The sequence below is a fragment of the Petromyzon marinus genome, chromosome 77, assembly GCF_048934315.1.
Source record: "Petromyzon marinus isolate PM22_M1 ecotype Great Lakes invasive population chromosome 77, UKy_Petmar_22M1.pri1.0, whole genome shotgun sequence".
Classification (NCBI taxonomy): domain Eukaryota; kingdom Metazoa; phylum Chordata; class Hyperoartia; order Petromyzontiformes; family Petromyzontidae; genus Petromyzon; species Petromyzon marinus.
This window is the reverse complement of record NC_133743.1, coordinates 3,313,020-3,334,028: the sequence shown is the minus strand read 5'-3', so window position 1 is coordinate 3,334,028 and position 21,009 is coordinate 3,313,020. Positions and strand designations below refer to the sequence as shown.

Genomic DNA, 21,009 nt, shown 5'->3' with positions numbered 1-21,009 from the left:
CGCAGTTCATCGCACTCCGATTGGCTCACCGGGGTGACGACACATCATCGCAGTTCATCGCACTCCGATTGGCTCACCGGGTGACGACGTCGTCGCAGTTCATCGCACCCCGATTGGCTCACCGGGTGACGACGTCGTCGCGTTCATCGCACTCCGATTGGCTCACCGGGTGACGACATTATCGCGTTCATCGCACCCGGATTGGCTCACGCGTGATGACATCATCGCGTTCATCGCAGCCCGATTGGCTAACGGGTGATGACATCATCGCGTTCATCGCACTCTGATTGGCTCACGGGGTGACGACGTCATCGCGTTCATCGCACCCGGGTTGGCTCACGCGTGATGACATCATCGTGTTCATCGCACCCCGATTGGCTCACCGGGGTGACGACATCGTCGCGTTCATCGCACTCCGATTGGCTCACGCGAGATGTGTTGTGTAACCCTTTACCGATTGGATTTGTCAGGTGGTGGCGGGTTAAACTGACGTGATCTAACCCAAATAAACAAAAACACCTCTATTATAGATTACATTGGTCGTGAAAGAATCTTGCGGGGAATGGCAGGCTTTCCTGCACATGTGTGTGTGTGTACCCGTGTGTGTGTGTGTGCCCGTGTGTGTGTGTACCCGTGTGTGTACCCGTGTGTGTGTGTGTGTACACGTGTGTGTGTGTGTGTGTACCCGTGTGTGTACCCGTGTGTGTGTGTGTACCCGTGTGTGTGTGTACCCGTGTGTGTGTACACGTGTGTGTGTGTGTGTACCCGTGTGTGTACCCGTGTGTGTGTGTACACGTGTGTGTGTGTACACGTGTGTGTGTGTGTACCCGTGTGTGTGTGTATCTGTGTGTACGTGTGTACACGTGTGTGTGTGTACATGTGTGTGTACCTGTGTGTGTGTACCTGTGTGTGTACCTGTGTGTGTGTATACGTGTGTGTGTGTATGTGTGTGTGTATGTGTGTGTATGTGTGTACCAGTATGTGTGTGTACCCGTGTGTGTGTACACGTGTGTGTGTACACGTGTGTGTGTGTGTGTGTACACGTGTGTGTGTGTGTGTACACGTGTGTGTGTGTGTGTACACGTGTGTGTGTACACGTGTGTGTGTGTGTGTACACGTGTGTGTGTGTGTAGACGTGTGTGTGTGTGTGTGTACACGTGTGTGTGTGTGTACACGTGTGTGTGTGTACACGTGTGTGTGTGTGCACGTGTGTGTGTGTGTACACGTGTGTGTGTGTGTACACGTGTGTGTGTGTGTGTACACGTGTGTGTGTGTAGCCGTGTGTGTGTACACGTGTGTGTATGTGTGTGTACACGTGTGTGTATGTGTGTGTACACGTGTGTGTATGTGTGTGTGTGTGTACCCGTGCACGCGAGCGAGCCCTTACTTGTGTGCATCAGCTGCTCCGCTGCTCCTGTATTCTGTCATGGCCGCCGCGTACTCTCGCTTGCCCTCGTCGGCCTTCCGCTCCCACTCCTGAGCGCGAACGCACACACACACACATACAGTGTACACACACAGTCACACACACAGTGTACACACACACAGTCTCACACACACATACATACAGTCACACACAGTGTACACACACAGTGTACACACACACACAGAGTCTCACACACACACATACAGTGTACACACACACACATACAGTGTACACACACACATACAGTCACACACAGTCACATACAGTGTACACACATACAGTGTACACACAGTCACATACAGTGTACACACATACAGTGTACACACACACACAGTCACATACAGTGTACACACATACAGTGTACACACACACATTCACATACAGTGTACACACACAGTCACACAGTGTACACACACACAGTCACATACAGTGTACACACACAGAGTCTCACACACATACATACAGTCACACAGTGTACACACACAGTCACACACACACAGTGTACACACACAGTCACACACACACACATACAGTCACATACACACAGTGTACACACACAGTCAGACACATACAGTGTACACACACAGTCACACACACACACACAGTGTACACACACAGTCACACACACACACAATGTACACACACAGTCACACACACACACAGTGTACACACACAGTCACACACACACACAGTGTACACACACAGTCACACACACACACAGTGTACACACACAGTCACACACACACACAGTGTACACACACAGTCACACACACACAGTGTACACACACAGTCACACACACACACAGTGTACACACACAGTCACACACACACACAGTCACACACACACACAGTGTACACACACACACACAGTGTACACACACACACACAGTGTACACACACAGTGTACACACACACATACATACATACAGTCACACATACACACACAGTCACACACACACACACAGTCACACACAGTGTACACACAGTGTACACACATTGTACACACATACATACAGTGTACACACACAGACACACACAGTGTACACACACAGTCACACACACACACATACACAGTCACACACACAGTGTACACACATACATACAGTGTACACACACACACACAGTGTACACACACACACACAGTGTACACACACACACAGTGTACACACACACACAGTGTACACACACACACATACAGTCACACACAGTGTACACACACACACATACAGTCACACACAGTGTACACACACAGTCACACACACACATACAGTCACATACACACAGTGTACACACACAGTCAGACACATACAGTGTACACACACAGTCACACACACAGTGTACACACACAGTCACACACACACACAGTGTACACACACAGTCACACACACACACAGTGTACACACACAGTCACACACACACACAGTGTACACACACAGTCACATACAGTGTACACACACAGTCACACACACACACACAGTGTACACACACAGTGTACACACACACACATACAGTCACACATACACACACAGTCACACACACACACACAGTCACACACAGTGTACACAGTGTACACACATACATACAGTGTACACACACAGACACACACGGTGTACACACACAGTCACACACACACACATACACAGTCACACACACAGTGTACACACAGTGTACACACATACATACAGTGTACACACACACAGTCACACACACACAGTGTACACACATACATACAGTGTACACACACACAGTCACACACACACACATACAGTGTACACACACAGTGTACACACACACACACAGTCACACACACACACAGTGTACACACACACACACAGTCACACACAGTCATACATACAGTCACACATACAGTCACACACACATACAGTGTACACACAGTCACACACAGTCACATACAGTGTATACACACAGTCACACACACACAGTGTACACACACAGTGTACACACACAGTGTACACACACACACAGTGTACATACACAGTGTACACACACACACATACAGTCACTCATACACACACAGTCACACACACACATACACAGTCACACACAGTGTACACAGTGTACACACATACATACAGTGTACACACACACAGTCACACACACACAGTGTACACACATACATACAGTGTACACACACACAGTCACACACACACAGTGTACACACATACATACAGTGTACACACACACAGTCACACACACACAGTGTACACACATACATACAGTGTACACACACACAGTCACACACACACAGTGTACACACACACAGTCACACACACACACAGTGTACACACACACACAGTGTACACACACACACAGTGTAAACACACACACAGTCACACACACACAGTCACACACACAGTCACACACACACACAGTCACACACACACACAGTCACACACACACACAGTCACACACACACACAGTCACACACACACACACACAGTCACACACAGTCACACACAGTCACACACACACAGTCACACACACACAGTCACACAGTCACACACAGACACACACAGTCACACAGACACACACAGTCACACACACAGTCACATACACACACACACAGTCACACACACACAGACACACACACAGTCACACACACACAGACACACACACAGTCACACACACACGCGCACAGTCACACACACACGCGCACAGTCACACACACACACGCACAGTCACACACACACGCACACAGTCACACACACAGTCTCACACACACACACACACGCATATACACACACACACGCACACAGTCACACACACACACACGCACACAGTCACACACGCACAGTCACACACACGCATACACACACGCATACACACACGCACACACACAGTGACACGCACACGCGCACGCACACACACACAGTGACACACACACACAGTGACACACACACACAGTGACACACACACACACAGTGACACACACACACAGTGACACACACACACACAGTGACACACACACACACAGTGACACACACACACAGTGACACACACAGTGACACACACAGTGACACACACACAGTGACACACACACACACATAGTGACACACACACATAGTGACACACACACACATAGTGACACACACATAGTGACACACACACACACACATAGTGACACACACACAGTAACACACACAGTGACACACACACACAGTGACACACACACACAGTGACACACACACAGTGAAACACACACACACAGTGACACACACACAGTGAAACACACACACACAGTGAAACAAACTGGTGAACTGGTTTCCCACCACCTCTCCAACTCACTCATTCACCCAGTCACTCATTCACCCACCCAGTGACTCATTCACCCACCCACTCACTCATTCACCCAGTCACTCATTCACCCACCCAGTCACTCATTCACCCACCCACTCACTCATTCACCCAGTCACTCATTCACCCACCCACTCACTCATTCACCCAGTCACTCATTCACCCACCTAGTCACTCATTCACCCACCCACTCACTCATTCACCCAATCACTCATTCACCCACCCACTCACTCATTCACCCACCCACTCACTCATTCACCCACCCACTCACTCATTCACCCACCCACTCACTCATTCACCCACCCACTCACTCATTCACCCACCCACTCATTCACCCGCTCACTCATTCACCCGCTCACTCATTCACCCGCTCACTCATTCACCCACCCACTCACTCATTCACCCACTCACTCATTCATTCACCCACTCACTCATTCATTCACCCACTCGCTCATTCACCCACTCGCTCATTCACCCACTCGCTCATTCACCCACTTGCTCATTCACCCACCCGCTCATTCATTCACCCGCTCACTCATTCACCGACTCACTCATTCACCCACTCACTCATTCACCCACTCACTCATTCACCCACTCACTCATTCACCCACTCACTCATTCACCCACTCACTCATTCACCCACTCACTCATTCACCCACCCACCCATTCACTTGCTCACCCACCCATCCAGCCACTCACCCACTCATTCACTAAAACAGTCACTGACTCACTCACTCACCCACCCACCCACTCATTCACTAAACCAGTCACTGACTCACTCGCTCACCCACCCACCCACTCATTCACTAAACCAGTCACTGACTCACTCGCTCACCCACCCACCCAGCCACCCATTCACTCGCTCACCCACCCATCCAGCCACTCACCCACTCATTCACTAAAACAGTCACTGACTCACTCACCCACCCACCCACTCATTCACTAAACCAGTCACTGACTCACTTGCTCACCCACCCACCCACTCATTCACTAAACCAGTCACTGACTCACTCGCTCACCCACCCACCCAGCCACCCATTCACTCGCTCACCCACCCACCCACCCACTCACCCACTCATTCACTAAACCAGTCACTGACTCACTCGCTCACCCACCCACCCATTCACTCGCTCACCCACCCACCCATCCACTCATTCACTAAACAAGTCACTGACTCACTCACTCACCCACTCGCTCACCCACCCAGCCACCCACCCACTCACCCACTCATTCACTAAACCAGTCACTGACTCACTCACTCACTCACCCACCCAGCCACTCACCCACTCATGCACTAAACCAGTCACTGACTCACTCACTCTCTCACCCACCCACTCGCTCACCCATCCAGACACCCACCCATTCACCCACTCATTCACTAAACCAGTCACTGACTCACCCACTCATTCACTAAACCAGTCACTGACTCACTCACTCACCCATCCACCCATTCACTCACTCACCCACCCAGCCACTCACCCACTCATTCACTAAACCAGTCACTGACTCACTCACCCATCCACTCGCTCACCCACCCAGCCACCCACCCACTCATTCACTAAACCAGTCACTGACTCACTCGCTCACCCACCCACCCACACATTCAATCGCTCACCCACCCAGCCACTCACCGACTCATTCACTAAACCAGTCACTGACTCACTCACTCACCCACCCACCCACTCACCTACTCATTCACTAAACCAGTCACTGACTCACTCGATCACCCACCCACCCATTCACTCGATCACCCACCCACCCATCCACTCATTCACTAAAACCAGTCACTGACTCACTCGCTCACCCACCCACCCACCCATTCACTCGCTCACCCACCCACCCACCCATTCACTCGCTCACCCACCCACCCACCCATTCACTCGCTCACCCACCCACCCACCCATTCACTAAACCAGTCACTGACTCACTCGCTCACCCACCCACCCACACATTCACTCGCTCACCCACCCACCCACCCATTCACTAAACCAGTCACTGACTCACTCGCTCACCCACCCACCCACCCATTCACTCGATCACCCACCCGCCCATCCACTCATTCACTAAAACCAGTCACTGACTCACTCGCTCACCCACCCACCCACCCATTCACTCGCTCACCCACCAACCCACCCATTCACTCGCCCACCCACCCACCCATTCACTAAACCAGTCACTGACTCACTCGCTCACCCACCCACCCACTCATTCACTAAACCAGTCACTGACTCACTCGCCCACCCACCCACCCACCCATTCACTAAACCAGTCACTGACTCACTCGCTCACCCACCCACCCACTCATTCACTAAACCAGTCACTGACTCACTCGCCCACCCACCCATTCACTAAACCAGTCACTGACTCACTCGCTCACCCACCCACCCACTCATTCACTAAACCAGTCACTGACTCACTCGCCCACCCACCCACCCATTCACTAAACCAGTCACTGACTCACTCGCTCACCCACCCACCCACTCATTCACTAAACCAGTCACTGACTCACTCGCCCACCCACCCACCCACCCATTCACTAAACCAGTCACTGACTCACTCGCTCACCCACCCACTCATTCACTAAACCAGTCACTGACTCACTCGCCCACCCACCCATTCACTAAACCAGTCACTGACTCACTCGCTCACCCACCCACCCACTCATTCACTAAACCAGTCACTGACTCACTCGCCCACCCACCCACCCACCCATTCACTAAACCAGTCACTGACTCACTCGCTCACCCACCCACCCACTCATTCACTAAACCAGTCACTGACTCACTCGCCCACCCACCCACCCATTCACTAAACCAGTCACTGACTCACTCGCTCACCCACCCACCCACCCATTCACTAAACCAGTCACTGACTCACTCGCTCACCCACCCACCCATTCACTAAACCAGTCACTGACTCACTCGCTCACCCACCCACCCACCCATTCACTCGCTCACCCACCCACCCACCCACCCATTCACTCGCTCACCCACCCACCCACCCATTCACTCGCTCACCCACCCACCCACCCATTCACTAAACCAGTCACTGACTCACTCGCTCACCCACCCACCCACCCATTCACTAAACCAGTCACTGACTCACTCGCCCACCCACCCACCCTTTCACTAAACCAGTCACTGACTCACTCGCTCACCCACCCACTCACTCATTCACTAAACCAGTCACTGACTCACTCGCCCACCCACCCACCCATTCACTAAACCAGTCACTGACTCACTCGCTCACCCACCCACCCACCCATTCACTAAACCAGTCACTGACTCACTCACCCACCCACCCACCCATTCACTAAACCAGTCACTGACTCACTCGCTCACCCACCCACCCACTCATTCACTAAACCAGTCACTGACTCACTCGCCCACCCACCCACCCATTCACTAAACCAGTCACTGACTCACTCGCTCACCCACCCACCCACTCATTCACTAAACCAGTCACTGACTCACTCGCCCACCCACCCACCCACCCATTCACTAAACCAGTCACTGACTCACTCGCTCACCCACCCACCCACTCATTCACTAAACCAGTCACTGACTCACTCGCCCACCCACCCACCCATTCACTAAACCAGTCACTGACTCACTCGCTCACCCACCCACCCACCCACTCATTCACTAAACCAGTCACTGACTCACTCGCCCACCCACCCACTCATTCACTAAACCAGTCACTGACTCACTCGCTCACCCACCCACCCACTCATTCACTAAACCAGTCACTGACTCACTCGCCCACCCACCCACCCACCCATTCACTAAACCAGTCACTGACTCACTCGCTCACCCACCCACCCACTCATTCACTAAACCAGTCACTGACTCACTCGCCCACCCACCCACCCATTCACTAAACCAGTCACTGACTCACTCGCTCACCCACCCACCCACCCACTCATTCACTAAACCAGTCACTGACTCACTCGCCCACCCACCCACTCATTCACTAAACCAGTCACTGACTCACTCGCTCACCCACCCACCCACTCATTCACTAAACCAGTCACTGACTCACTCGCCCACCCACCCATTCACTAAACCAGTCACTGACTCACTCGCTCACCCACCCACCCACTCATTCACTAAACCAGTCACTGACTCACTCGCCCACCCACCCACCCATTCACTAAACCAGTCACTGACTCACTCGCTCACCCACCCACCCACTCATTCACTAAACCAGTCACTGACTCACTCGCCCACCCACCCACCCATTCACTAAACCAGTCACTGACTCACTGAATCACCCACCCATTCACTCGCTCACCCAGCCACTCACCCACTCATTCACTAAACCAGTCACTGACTCACTCACTCACTCACCCACCCAGCCACTCACCCACTCGCTCACCCACTCACCCACTCACTCACCCACTCACCCACTCACTCACCCACTCACCCACCCACCCACCCTCCCATTCACTCGCTCACCCACCCACCCATCCACTCACCTACTCATTCACTAAAACCAGTCACTGACTCACTCGTCCACCCACCCACCCACCCATTCACTCGCTCACCCACCCACCCACCCATTCACTCGCTCACCCACCCACCCACACATTCACTCGCTCACCCACCCACCCACCCATCCACTCGTCCGCCCGCCCATTCGCCCGCCCAGGGCTACCTTCTTGACGTCTGCCCCCATGCTCTGCCACTGCTCCCCCGCCTTGCGCGATAGCTCAGTGAGGGCTATGCCAGGGTTCTCCGAGCGGATTCGCTCTCGGCTTGAGTTGAGCCAGAGGAAGTAGGCCGACTGGGGCCGCTTGGGAGCGGCAGGGTCCTTGGCCTTCTTCTCCCTCCGCTTCTTACCCTGGGGAGGGAGGCAGACACGGGGAGAGAGACACGCGGTGAGAGAGACGCGGTGAGAGAGACACGGGGAGGGAGGCAGACAAGGGGAGAGAGAGACGCGGTGAGAGACACGGTGAGAGAGAGACGCGGTGAGAGACACAGGGAGACACAGGGAGACACAGGGAGACACGGGGAGAGAGAGACGCGGTGAGAGACACGGTGAGAGAGAGACGCGGTGAGAGACACAGGGAGACACAGGGAGACACAGGGAGACACGGGGAGAGAGAGACGCGGTGAGAGACACGGTGAGAGAGAGACGCGGTGAGAGACACAGGGAGACACAGGGAGACACAGGGAGACACGGGGAGAGAGAGACGCGGTGAGAGACACGGTGAGAGAGAGACGCGGTGAGAGACACGGTGAGACACAGGGAGACACGGGGAGAGAGAGACGCGGTGAGAGACACGGTGAGAGACGGTGAGACACGGGAAGGGAGGGAGACAAGGGGAGAGAGAGACGCGGTGAGAGACACGGTGAGAGAGACACGGGGGAGAGACACGGGGAGGGAGGGAGACAAGGGGAGAGAGACACGCGGTGAGAGACATGGTGGGAGAGACACGGAGAGGGAGGGAGACAAGGGGAGAGAGAGACACGGTGAGAGACACAGTGAGAGAGACACGGGGGAGAGACACGGGGAGGGAGGAGACAAGGGGAGAGAGACACGCGGTGAGAGACATGGTGGGAGAGACACGGAGAGGGAGGGAGACAAGGGGAGAGAGAGACGCGGTGAGAGACACGGTGAGAGAGACACGGGGGAGAGACACGGGGAGGGAGGGAGACAAGGGGAGAGAGAGACGCGGTGAGAGACACGGTGAGAGAGACACATGGGAGAGACACGGAGAGGGAGGGAGACAAGGGGAGAGAGAGACGCGGTGAGAGACACGGTGAGAGAGACGCAGGGAGACACGGGGAGACACAGGAAGACACGGGGAGAGACACGGGGAGAGAGACACGGGGAGAGAGACACGGGGAGACACGGGGAGAGACACGGGGAGACACGGGGAGAGACACGGGGAGAGAGAGACACGGGGAGGGAGACACGGTGAGAGAGACACGGGGAGACACGGGGAGGGAGGCAGACAAGGGGAGAGAGAGACGCGGTGAGAGACGCGGGGAGACACGGGGGAGACACAGGGAGAGACACGGGGAGACACAGGGAGACACAGGGAGACACGGGAAGAGAGACACGGGGAGACACAGGGGGAGAGAGACACGGGGAGACAAGGGGAGAGAGAGACGCGGTGAGAGACGCGGTGAGACACGGGGAGACACAGGGAGACACGGGGAGAGACACGGGGAGAGACACGGTGAGAGAGACACGGGGAGACACGGGGAGGGAGGGAGACAAGGGGAGAGAGAGAGGCGGTGAGACACGGGGGAGACACAGGGAGAGACACGGGGAGAGACAGGGAGACACAGGGAGACACGGGGAGAGAGAGACGCGGTGAGAGACGCGGTGAGACACGGGGAGACACGGGGAGACACGGGGAGAGACACGGGGAGAGACGGGGAGACACGGAGAGAGAGACACGGGGAGAGACACGGGGAGAGACACGGGGAGAGACGGAGAGAGAGACGCGGTGAGAGACGCGGTGAGACACGGGGAGACACGGTGAGAGAGACACGGGGAGACACGGGGAGAGACACGGGGAGAGAGAGACACGGGGAGGGAGACACGGTGAGAGAGACACGGGGAGACACGGGGAGGGAGGGAGAGACACGGGGAGAGAAACACGGGGAGAGGGACACGGTGAGAGACACGGGGAGAGACGGGGAGACACGGGGAGACACGGGAAGACACAGGGGGAGAGAGAGAGAGACACGGGGAGAGACACGGGGAGAGAGAGACGCGGTGAGAGACACGGTGAGAGACACGGTGAGAGACACGGGGAGGGAGGGAGAGACACGGGGAGAGAGACACGGGGAGAGGGACACGGTGAGAGACACGGGGAGAGAGACACGGGGAGAGAGAGACGCGGTGAGAGACACGGGGAGAGAGAGACACGGTGAGAGAGACACGGGGAGACACGGGGAGAGAGACACAGGGAGAGAGACACGGGGAGAGAGACACGGGGAGAGAGACACAGTGAGAGACACGGGGAGAGACACGGAGAGAGAGACACGGGGAGAGAGAGACACGGGGAGAGAGAGACACGGGGAGAGAGAGACACGGGGAGGGAGACACGGGGAGGGAGGGAGACACGGTGAGAGACACGGGCATAGACACGGGGAGAGGGACACGGGGAGAGAGAGACACGGGGAGGGAGACACGGGGAGACACAGGGAGAGACACGGGGAGAGACACGGGGAGAGAGACACGGGGAGCGAGACACGGTGAGAGAGACACGATGAGAGACAGGGAGAGAGTCACGGGGAGTGAGACACGGGGAGACACAGGGAGTGAGACACGGGGAGAGAGACACGGGGAGAGAGACACGGTGAGAGACAGGGAGAGAGACACGGGGAGTGAGACGAGGAGACACAGGGAGAGAGACACGGGGAGGGAGACACGAGGAGAGAGACGCGGGGAGAGAGACGCGGGGAGAGAGACATGGTGAGACACAGGGAGAGAGACACAGAGAGACACGGGGAGAGAGATACAGAGAGACATGGGGAGAGAGAGACACGGGGAGGGAGACACGGTGAGAGACACGGTGAGAGACACGGGGAGAGAGAGACGCGGTGAGAGACACGTGGAGAGAGACACGGGGAGACACGGGGAGGGAGGGAGAGACACGGGGAGAGAGACACGGGGAGAGGGACGCGGTGAGAGACACGGGGAGAGAGAGACACGGTGAGAGAGAGACACGGTGAGAGAGAGACACGGTGAGAGACACGGGGAGACACAGGGAGACACGGGGAGAGGGACACGGGGAGAGAGACACGGGGAGAGAGACACGGGGAGAGAGACACAGTAAGAGACACAGGGAGAGACACGGGGAGAGACACGGGGAGAGAGACACGGGGAGACACGGGGAGGGAGGGAGAGACACGGGGAGAGAGACACGGGGAGAGGGACGCGGTGAGAGACACGGGGAGAGAGAGAGACACGGTGAGAGAGAGACACGGTGAGAGACACGGTGAGAGACACGGGGAGACACAGGGAGACACGGGGAGAGAGACACGGGGAGAGAGACACGGGGAGAGAGACACGGGGAGAGAGACACGGGGAGAGAGACACAGTAAGAGACACAGGGAGAGACACGGGGAGAGAGAGACACGGGGAGGGAGAGAGGCCACTCACTCACCCACTAACTCCTCCACTCACTCACCCAGCCAGTCACCCACTCACCCCCCCACCCACCCCCCCACCCCCCCACCCACCCCCACCCCCCCACTCACCCACCCCCACCCACCCACCCCCCCACCCCCCCACCCCCCCACCCACCCCCCCACCCACCCCCCACCCACCTCCCCCTTGGCACGTTTCCCTCCATCCTCGCTCCTCTTCGCTCTGCTGGACGCCGCCTTCCTGCTCGGCTTCTCTTGCGACTTCACCTCTTTCCTGGCGGGCTTCTTCCTCTTCCTCTTCTCCCCCTCCTCCTCCTCCTCCTCCTCGTCCTCATCGTCATCGTCCTCGTCATCGTCCTCCTCGTGGTCGTGGTGGCGGTCCACCACCTCCTCGTCGTCCACCTCGTCACCACCACCTCCTCCACCTCCTCCACCTCCTCCACCTCCTCCTCCACCTCCACCTCCTCCACCTCCTCCACCTCCTCCACCCTCCTTCTCGTCGGCGCTGGACGCGCTGCTCTCAGCATTACTGTCAAACCTGGGGGCGGAAGAGGTGAGGGGGGGAGACGAGAGAGGAGGTGAGGAGGTGAGTGAGGTGAGAGCGAGGAGGTGAGTGAGGTGGTGAGTGAGTGAGTGTGAGCGAGGAGGTGAGAGTGAGGTGGTGAGTGAGTGAGTGAGGAGGTGAGTGAGTGAGAGTGAGGAGGTGAGAGTGAGGAGGTGAGTGAGAGCGAGGAGGTGAGTGAGTGAGTGTGAGCGAGGAGGTGAGAGTGAGGTGGTGAGTGAGTGAGGAGGTGAGAGTGAGGAGGTGAGAGTGAGGAGGTGAGAGTGAGGAGGTGAGAGTGAGGAGCTGAGTGAGAGTGAGGAGGTGAGAGTGAGGAGGTGAGAGTGAGGAGGTGAGAGTGAGGAGGTGAGGGTGAGGAGGTGAGGAGGAGGTGAGTGAGGAGGTGAGTGAGAGTGAGGAGGTGTGAGCGAGGTGAGTGAGAGTGAGGAGGTGAGAGTGAGGAGGAGAGGGTGAGGAGGTGAGGGTGAGAGTGAGGAGGTGAGTGAGGAGGTGAGTGAGAGTGAGGAGGTGAGTGAGAGTGAGGAGGTGAGTGAGAGTGAGGAGGTGAGAGTGAGGAGGTGAGAGTGAGGAGGTGAGTGCGAGCGTGATTGTGGTGAGCGATTGGTGAGTAGTGAGTGGTGAGTGAGTGAGTGGTGAGTGAGTGGTGAGTGAGTGGTGAGTGAGTGAGTGGTGAGCGTGTGGTGAGCGAGTGGTGAGTGAGTGGTGAGTGGTGAGCGTGTGGCGAGCGTGTGGGTGGTGAGTGAGGAGTGGTGAGTGAGTGGTGAGTGGTGAGCGTGTGGCGAGCGTGTGGGTGGTGAGCGATGCACTCACTCCTCTGCCACATCATCCTCCTCATCGCCAGGGTTGAACGACTCATCTGGGGAAACACACAGTCACACACACACAGTCACACACACACACAGTCACACACACACTCACAGTCACACAGTCACACACACACACACAGTCACACAGTCACACACAGTCACACAGTCACACACACACACAGTCACACACACACACAGTCACACAGTGTCACACACAGTCACACAGTGTCACAGTCACACACACAGTCACACACAGTCACACAGTGTCACAGTCACACACACAGTCACACAGTCACAGTCACACACACACACAGTCACATACACAGTCACACACACACACAGTCACACACACAGTCACACAGTGTCACAGTCACACAGTGTCACAGTCACAGTCACACACACACAGTCACACACACAGTCACACAGTGTCACAGTCACACAGTGTCACAGTCACAGTCACACACACACACACAGTCACACACACAGTCACACAGTGTCACAGTCACAGTCACACACACACACAGTCACACACACAGTCGCACAGTGTCACAGTCACACACACACAGTCACACACACAGTCACACAGTCACACACTCAGTCACACACTCAGTCACACACACACAGTCACACACAGTGTCACACACACTCACAGTCACGCAGTCACACGCAGTCACACACACAGTCACACACTCAGTCACACTCAGTCACACACAGTGTCCCACACAGTGTCACACACAGTCACGGTCACACAGTCACACACAGTAGTGGTAGTGGTGAGCGTGGTAGTGGTGAGCGTGGTAGTAGTGGTGAGCGTGGTAGTAGTGGTGAGCGTGGTAGTAGTGGTGAGCGTGGTAGTGGTGGTGAGCGTGGTAGTAGTGGTGAGCGTGGTAGTAGTGGTGAGCGTGGTAGTGGTGAGCGTGGTAGTGGTGAGCGTGGTAGTGGTGAGCGGTGGTAGTGGTGGTGAGCGTGGTAGTGGTGAGCGGTGGTGAGCGTGGTAGTGGTGGTGAGCGGTGGTGAGCGTGGTAGTGGTGGTGAGCGTGGTAGTGGTGGTGAGCGGTGGTGAGCGTGGTAGTGGTGGTGAGTGTGGTAATGGTGGTGAGTGTGGTAGTAGTGGTGAGCGGTGGTGAGCGTGGTAGTGGTGGTGAGCGTGGTAGTGGTGGTGAGCGTGGTAGTGGTGGTGAGCGTGGTAATGGTGAGCGTGGTGAGCGTGGTAGTGGTGAGCGTGGTAGTGGTGAGCTTAGTGGTGAGCTTAGTGGTGAGCTTAGTGGTGAGCTTGGTGGTGAGCGTGGTAATGGTGGTGAGCGTGGTAGTGGTGAGCGTGGTAGTGGTGAGCTTAGTGGTGAGCGTGGTAGTAGTGGTGAGCGTGGTGGTAGTGGTGAGCGTGGTGGTGAGCTTGGTGGTGAGCGGTGGTGAGCATGGTAGTAGTGGTGAGCTTAGTGGTGAGCGTGGTAGTGGTGAGCGTGGTAGCGGTGGTGAGCGTGGTAGTGGTGAGCATGGTAGTAGTGGTGAGCTTAGTGGTGAGCGTGGTGGTGAGCGTGGTAGTGGTGAGCGTGGTAGTGGTGGTGAGCTTAGCGGTGGTGAGTGTGGTAGTGGTGAGCGTGGTAGTGGTGGTGAGCTTAGCGGTGGTGAGTGTGGTAGTGGTGAGCGTGGTAGTGGTGAGCGTGGTGGTAGTGGTGAGCGTGGTGGTAGTGGTGAGCGTGGTGGTGAGCGTAGTGGTGAGCTTGGTAGTGGTGAGCTTAGTGGTGAGCGTGGTGGTGAGCGTAGTGGTGAGCGTGGTAGTGGTGAGCGTGGTGGTAGTGGTGAGCGTAGTGGTGAGCTTGGTAGTGGTGGTGAGCGTGGTAGTGGTGAGTGTGGTAGTGGTGAGCGGTGGTGAGCGTGGTAGTGGTGGTGAGCGTGGTAGTGGTGAGCGTGGTAGTGGTGAGCGTGGTAGTGGTGAGCGTGGTGGTGAGCGTGGTAGTGGTGAGCTTGGTAGTGGTGGTGAGCGTGGTGGTAGTGGTGAGCGTGGTAGTGGTGAACGTGGTGGTGAGCGTGGTAGTGGTGAGCGTGGTAGTGGTGAGCTTGGTAGTGGTGAGCGTGGTGGTGAGCGTGGTGGTGAGCGTGGTGGTGAGCGTGGTAGTGGTGAGCGTGGTAGTGGTGAGCTTGGTAGTGGTGAGCGTGGTGGTGAGCGTGGTGGTGAGCGTGGTGGTGAGCGTGGTAGTGGTGAGCGTGGTGGTGAGCGTGGTGGTGAGCGTGGTGGTGAGCGTGGTGGTGAGCGTGGTGGTGAGCGTGGTGGTGGTGAGCGTGGTGGTGAGCGTGGTGGTGAGCGTGGTGGTGAGCGTGGTGGTGAGCGTGGTGGTGGTGAGCGTGGTGGTGAGCGTGGTGGTGAGCGTGGTGGTGAGCGTGGTGGTGAGCGTGGTGGTGAGCGTGGTGGTGGTGAGCGTGGTAGTGGTGAGCGTGGTGGTGAGCGTGGTAGTGGTGAGCGTGGTGGTGAGCGTGGTGGTGAGCGTGGTGGTGAGCGTGGTGGTGAGCGTGGTGGTAGTGGTGAGCGTGGTGGTGGTGAGCGTGGTGGTGAGCGTGGTGGTGAGCGTGGTGGTGAGCGTGGTGGTGAGCGTGGTGGTGGTGAGCTTAGTGGTGAGCGTGGTGGTGAGCGTGGTGGTGAGCGTGGTGGTGAGCGTGGTGGTGAGCGTGGTGGTGAGCGTGGTGGTGAGCGTGGTGGTGGTGAGCGTGGTGGTGAGCATGGTGGTGAGCGTGGTGGTGAGCGTGGTGGTGGTGAGCGTGGTAGTGGTGAGCGTGGTGGTGAGCGTGGTAGTGTTGAGCTTGGTGGTGAGCGTGGTGGTGAGCGTGGTAGTGGTGAGCGTGGTGGTGAGCGTGGTGGTGAGCGTGGTGGTGGTGAGCGTGGTGGTGGTGAGCGTGGTGGTGGTGAGCGTGGTGGTGAGCGTGGTGGTGAGCGTGGTGGTGAGCGTGGTGGTGAGCGTGGTGGTGGTGAGCGTGGTGGTGAGCGTGGTGGTGAGCGTGGTGGTGAGCGTGGTGGTGGTGAGCGTGGTAGTGGTGAGCGTGGTGGTGAGCGTGGTAGTGGTGAGCTTGGTGGTGAGCGTGGTGGTGAGCGTGGTAGTGGTGAGCGTGGTGGTGAGCGTGGTGGTGAGCGTGGTGGTGAGCGTGGTGGTGGTGAGCGTGGTGGTGAGCGTGGTGGTGAGCGTGGTGGTGAGCGTGGTGGTGAGCGTGGTGGTAGTGGTGAGCGTGGTGGTGGTGAGCGTGGTGGTGAGCGTGGTGGTGAGCGTGGTGGTAGTGGTGAGCGTGGTGGTGGTGAGCGTGGTGGTGGTGAGCGTGGTGGTGGTGAGCGTGGTGGTGGTGAGCGTGGTGGTGAGCGTGGTGGTGAGCGTAGTGGTGGTGAGCGTGGTGGTGAGCGTAGTGGTGGTGAGCGTGGTGGTGGTGAGCGTGGTGGTGAGCGTGGTGGTGAGCGTGGTGGTGGTGAGCGTGGTGGTGAGCGTAGTGGTGGTGAGCGTGGTGGTAGTGGTGAGCGTGGTGGTGGTGAGCGTGGTGGTGGTGAGCGTGGTGGTGGTGAGCGTGGTGGTGGTGAGCGTGGTGGTGGTGAGCGTGGTGGTGAGCGTGGTGGTGAGCGTAGTGGTGGTGAGCGTGGTGGTGAGCGTAGTGGTGGTGAGCGTGGTGGTGGTGAGCGTGGTGGTGAGCGTGGTGGTGAGCGTGGTGGTGGTGAGCGTGGTGGTGGTGAGCGTGGTAGTGGTGAGCTTAGTGGTGAGCGTGGTGGTGAGCGTGGTGGTGGTGGTGAGCGTGGTGGTGAGCGTGGTGGTGGTGAGCGTGGTGGTGAGCGTGGTGGTGAGCGTGGTGGTGGTGGTGAGCGTGGTAGTGGTGGTGAGCTTGGTGGTGAGCGTGGTGGTGGTGGTGAGCGTGGTGGTGGTGAGCGTGGTGGTGAGCGTGGTGGTGGTGAGCGTGGTAGTGGTGGTGAGCTTGGTGGTGAGCGTGGTGGTGGTGGTGAGCGTGGTGGTGAGCGTAGTGGTGAGCGTGGTGGTGGTGAGTGTGGTGGTGGTGAGCGTGGTGGTGAGCGTGGTGGTGAGCTTGGTGGTGAGCGTGGTGGTGGTGGTGAGCGTGGTGGTGGTGGTGAGCGTGGTGGTGAGCGTGGTGGTGGTGAGCGTGGTGGTGAGCTTGGTGGTGAGCGTGGTGGTGGTGGTGAGCGTGGTGGTGGTGGTGAGCGTGGTGGTGAGCGTGGTGGTGGTGAGCGTGGTGGTGAGCGTGGTGGTGGTGAGCGTGGTGGTGGTGAGCGTGGTGGTGAGCGTGGTGGTGGTGAGCGTGGTGGTGAGCGTGGTGGTGAGCGTGGTGGTGGTGAGCGTGGTGGTGGTGAGCGTGGTGGTGAGCGTGGTGGTGAGCGTGGTGGTGGTGAGCGTGGTGGTGAGCGTGGTGGTGAGCGTGGTGGTGAGCGTGGTGGTGAGCGTGGTGGTGGTGGTGAGCGTGGTGGTGAGCGTGGTGGTGGTGAGCGTGGTGGTGAGCGTGGTGGTGAGCGTGGTGGTGGTGAGCTTAGTGGTGAGCGTGGTGGTGAGCGTGGTGGTGAGCGTGGTGGTGAGCGTGGTGGTGAGCGTGGTGGTGGTGAGCGTGGTGGTGAGCGTGGTGGTGGTGAGCGTGGTGGTGAGCGTGGTGGTGGTGAGCGTGGTGGTGGTGGTGAGCGTGGTGGTGGTGAGCGTGGTGGTGAGCGTGGTGGTGGTGAGCGTGGTAGTGGTGGTGAGCGTGGTGGTGAGCGTGGTAGTGGTGGTGAGCGTGGTGGTGAGCGTGGTAGTGGTGGTGAGCGTGGTGGTGAGCGTGGTGGTGGTGAGCGTGGTGGTGAGCGATGTCCCCTCACCGGTCGACTCCCCCGAGTTGTTTGAGTCTCCGGCCTCCTCCCGGATCTTCCCCTCCTCCTTCATGCGGACGAGGTAGGCGTCGTGCTCCTCGTCATCAGAGTCCACCAGCTCCTCGTCATACTTCACCATTCCCTGCAGGAGCAGCAGCAGCACCACCACACGGCCACCGTCACCACCGACACCATAGTCAACCCCACCATCGTCGTCGTCATCATCACCATCATCACCACCATCACCACCACCACCATTATCACCACCACCATTATCATCATCACATCCTCACCACCACCACCACCATCACCACCACCTCCACCATCACCACATCCATCACAACCTCCTCTCTCCTCCACCACCACCACCACCACCACATCTTCACCACCATCGCCGTGGCCCATCACCGCAAAACCATGCCCTGATCCACCACACCATCGCATCATCATCACAGTCACACGGTCACCATCATCATCATCACAGTCACACGGTCACCATCATCATCACAGTCACATGGTCACCATCATCATCATCAGTCACACGGTCACCACCATCATCATCACAGTCACACGGTCACCATCATCATCAGTCACACGGTCACCACCATCATCATCACAGTCACACGGTCACCATCATCATCAGTCACACGGTCACCACCATCATCATCACAGTCACATGGTCACCATCATCATCATCACAGCCACACGGTCACCACCATCATCATCAGTCACACGGTCACCATCATCATCATCAGTCACACGGTCACCATCATCATCACAGTCACACGGTCACCATCATCATCATCATCACAGTCACACGGTCACCACAATCATCATCATCACAGTCACACGGTCACCATCATCATCATCATCACAGTCACCATCATCATCACAGTCACACGGTCACCATCATCATCACAGTCACACGGTCTCCATCATCATCATCAAAGTCACACGGTCATCATCGCATCATCATCATCATCACAGTCACACGGTCACCACCATCATCATCACAGTCACACGGTCACCATCATCATCATCACAGTCACACGGTCACCACCACCACCATCATCATCATCACAGTCACACGGTCACCATCATCATCATCATCACAGTCACACGGTCACCACCATCATCATCACAGTCACACGGTCACCATCATCACAGTCACACGGTCACCACCACCACCATCATCATCAGTCACAGTCACACAGTCACCATCATCATCATCAGTCACACGGTCACCACCGCATCATCATCATCACAGTCACACCGTCACCATCATCATCATCATCACAGTCACACGGTCACCATCATCAGTCACACGGTCACCATCACCATCATCATCATACATCCCGCATCATTAAGTCGCACTGTTAGTAACATCACCATCACAGCAACTCCGTTAGTCTGTAGGGGGCAAGTGCTGTGAGTAGCGGGTAGCAGCACACACACACACAGAGTGGGTGGGTGGGTGGGTGGCCACCACCACCACCGCCACCACCACCACCACCGCCACCACCACCACCACCACCGCTCCAACCAGGGAACTCATTTGAGGCTGAGCCAACCTAGGGGATGAGGCCCAGGATCGACGGTTCAGATTATCGCCACTGTCGCGCTAGCTAGCGGGGAATAGAATTCGGGCCTCCGTCAGATTCGTAGGGCACGCACGTGCACGGTGACACACACACACACACACACGGTGACACACACACACGGTGACACACACACACAGTGACACACACACACACGGTGACACACACACACACAGTGACACACACACACGGTGACACACACACACACACACGGTGACACACACACACACACAGTGACACACACACACACAGTGACACACACACACACACGGTGACACACACACACACACACGGTGACACACACACACGGTGACACACACACACAGTGACACACACACACACGGTGACACACACACACGGTGACACACACACACA

At 57.0% G+C, this 21,009-nt stretch overlaps 1 protein-coding gene across 5 annotated transcripts in view; it reads right to left on the bottom strand.

Annotated features, from left to right (window-relative positions):
* SSRP1 (structure specific recognition protein 1) overlaps positions 1-21,009 on the bottom strand; it is an 82,272-nt gene that overhangs the window by 7,728 nt on the left and 53,535 nt on the right. For all 5 annotated transcript variants that reach the window (XM_076056689.1, XM_076056691.1, XM_076056690.1 and 2 more), the window contains 5 exons: positions 19,046-19,178; positions 14,225-14,270; positions 13,033-13,390; positions 9,398-9,583; positions 1,388-1,476 (listed from right to left, as the gene is read on the bottom strand). In XM_076056689.1, the coding sequence (XP_075912804.1) occupies positions 1,388-1,476; positions 9,398-9,583; positions 13,033-13,390; positions 14,225-14,270; positions 19,046-19,178 (812 nt within the window). The remainder of the gene's footprint in view (positions 1-1,387; positions 1,477-9,397; positions 9,584-13,032; positions 13,391-14,224; positions 14,271-19,045; positions 19,179-21,009) is intronic.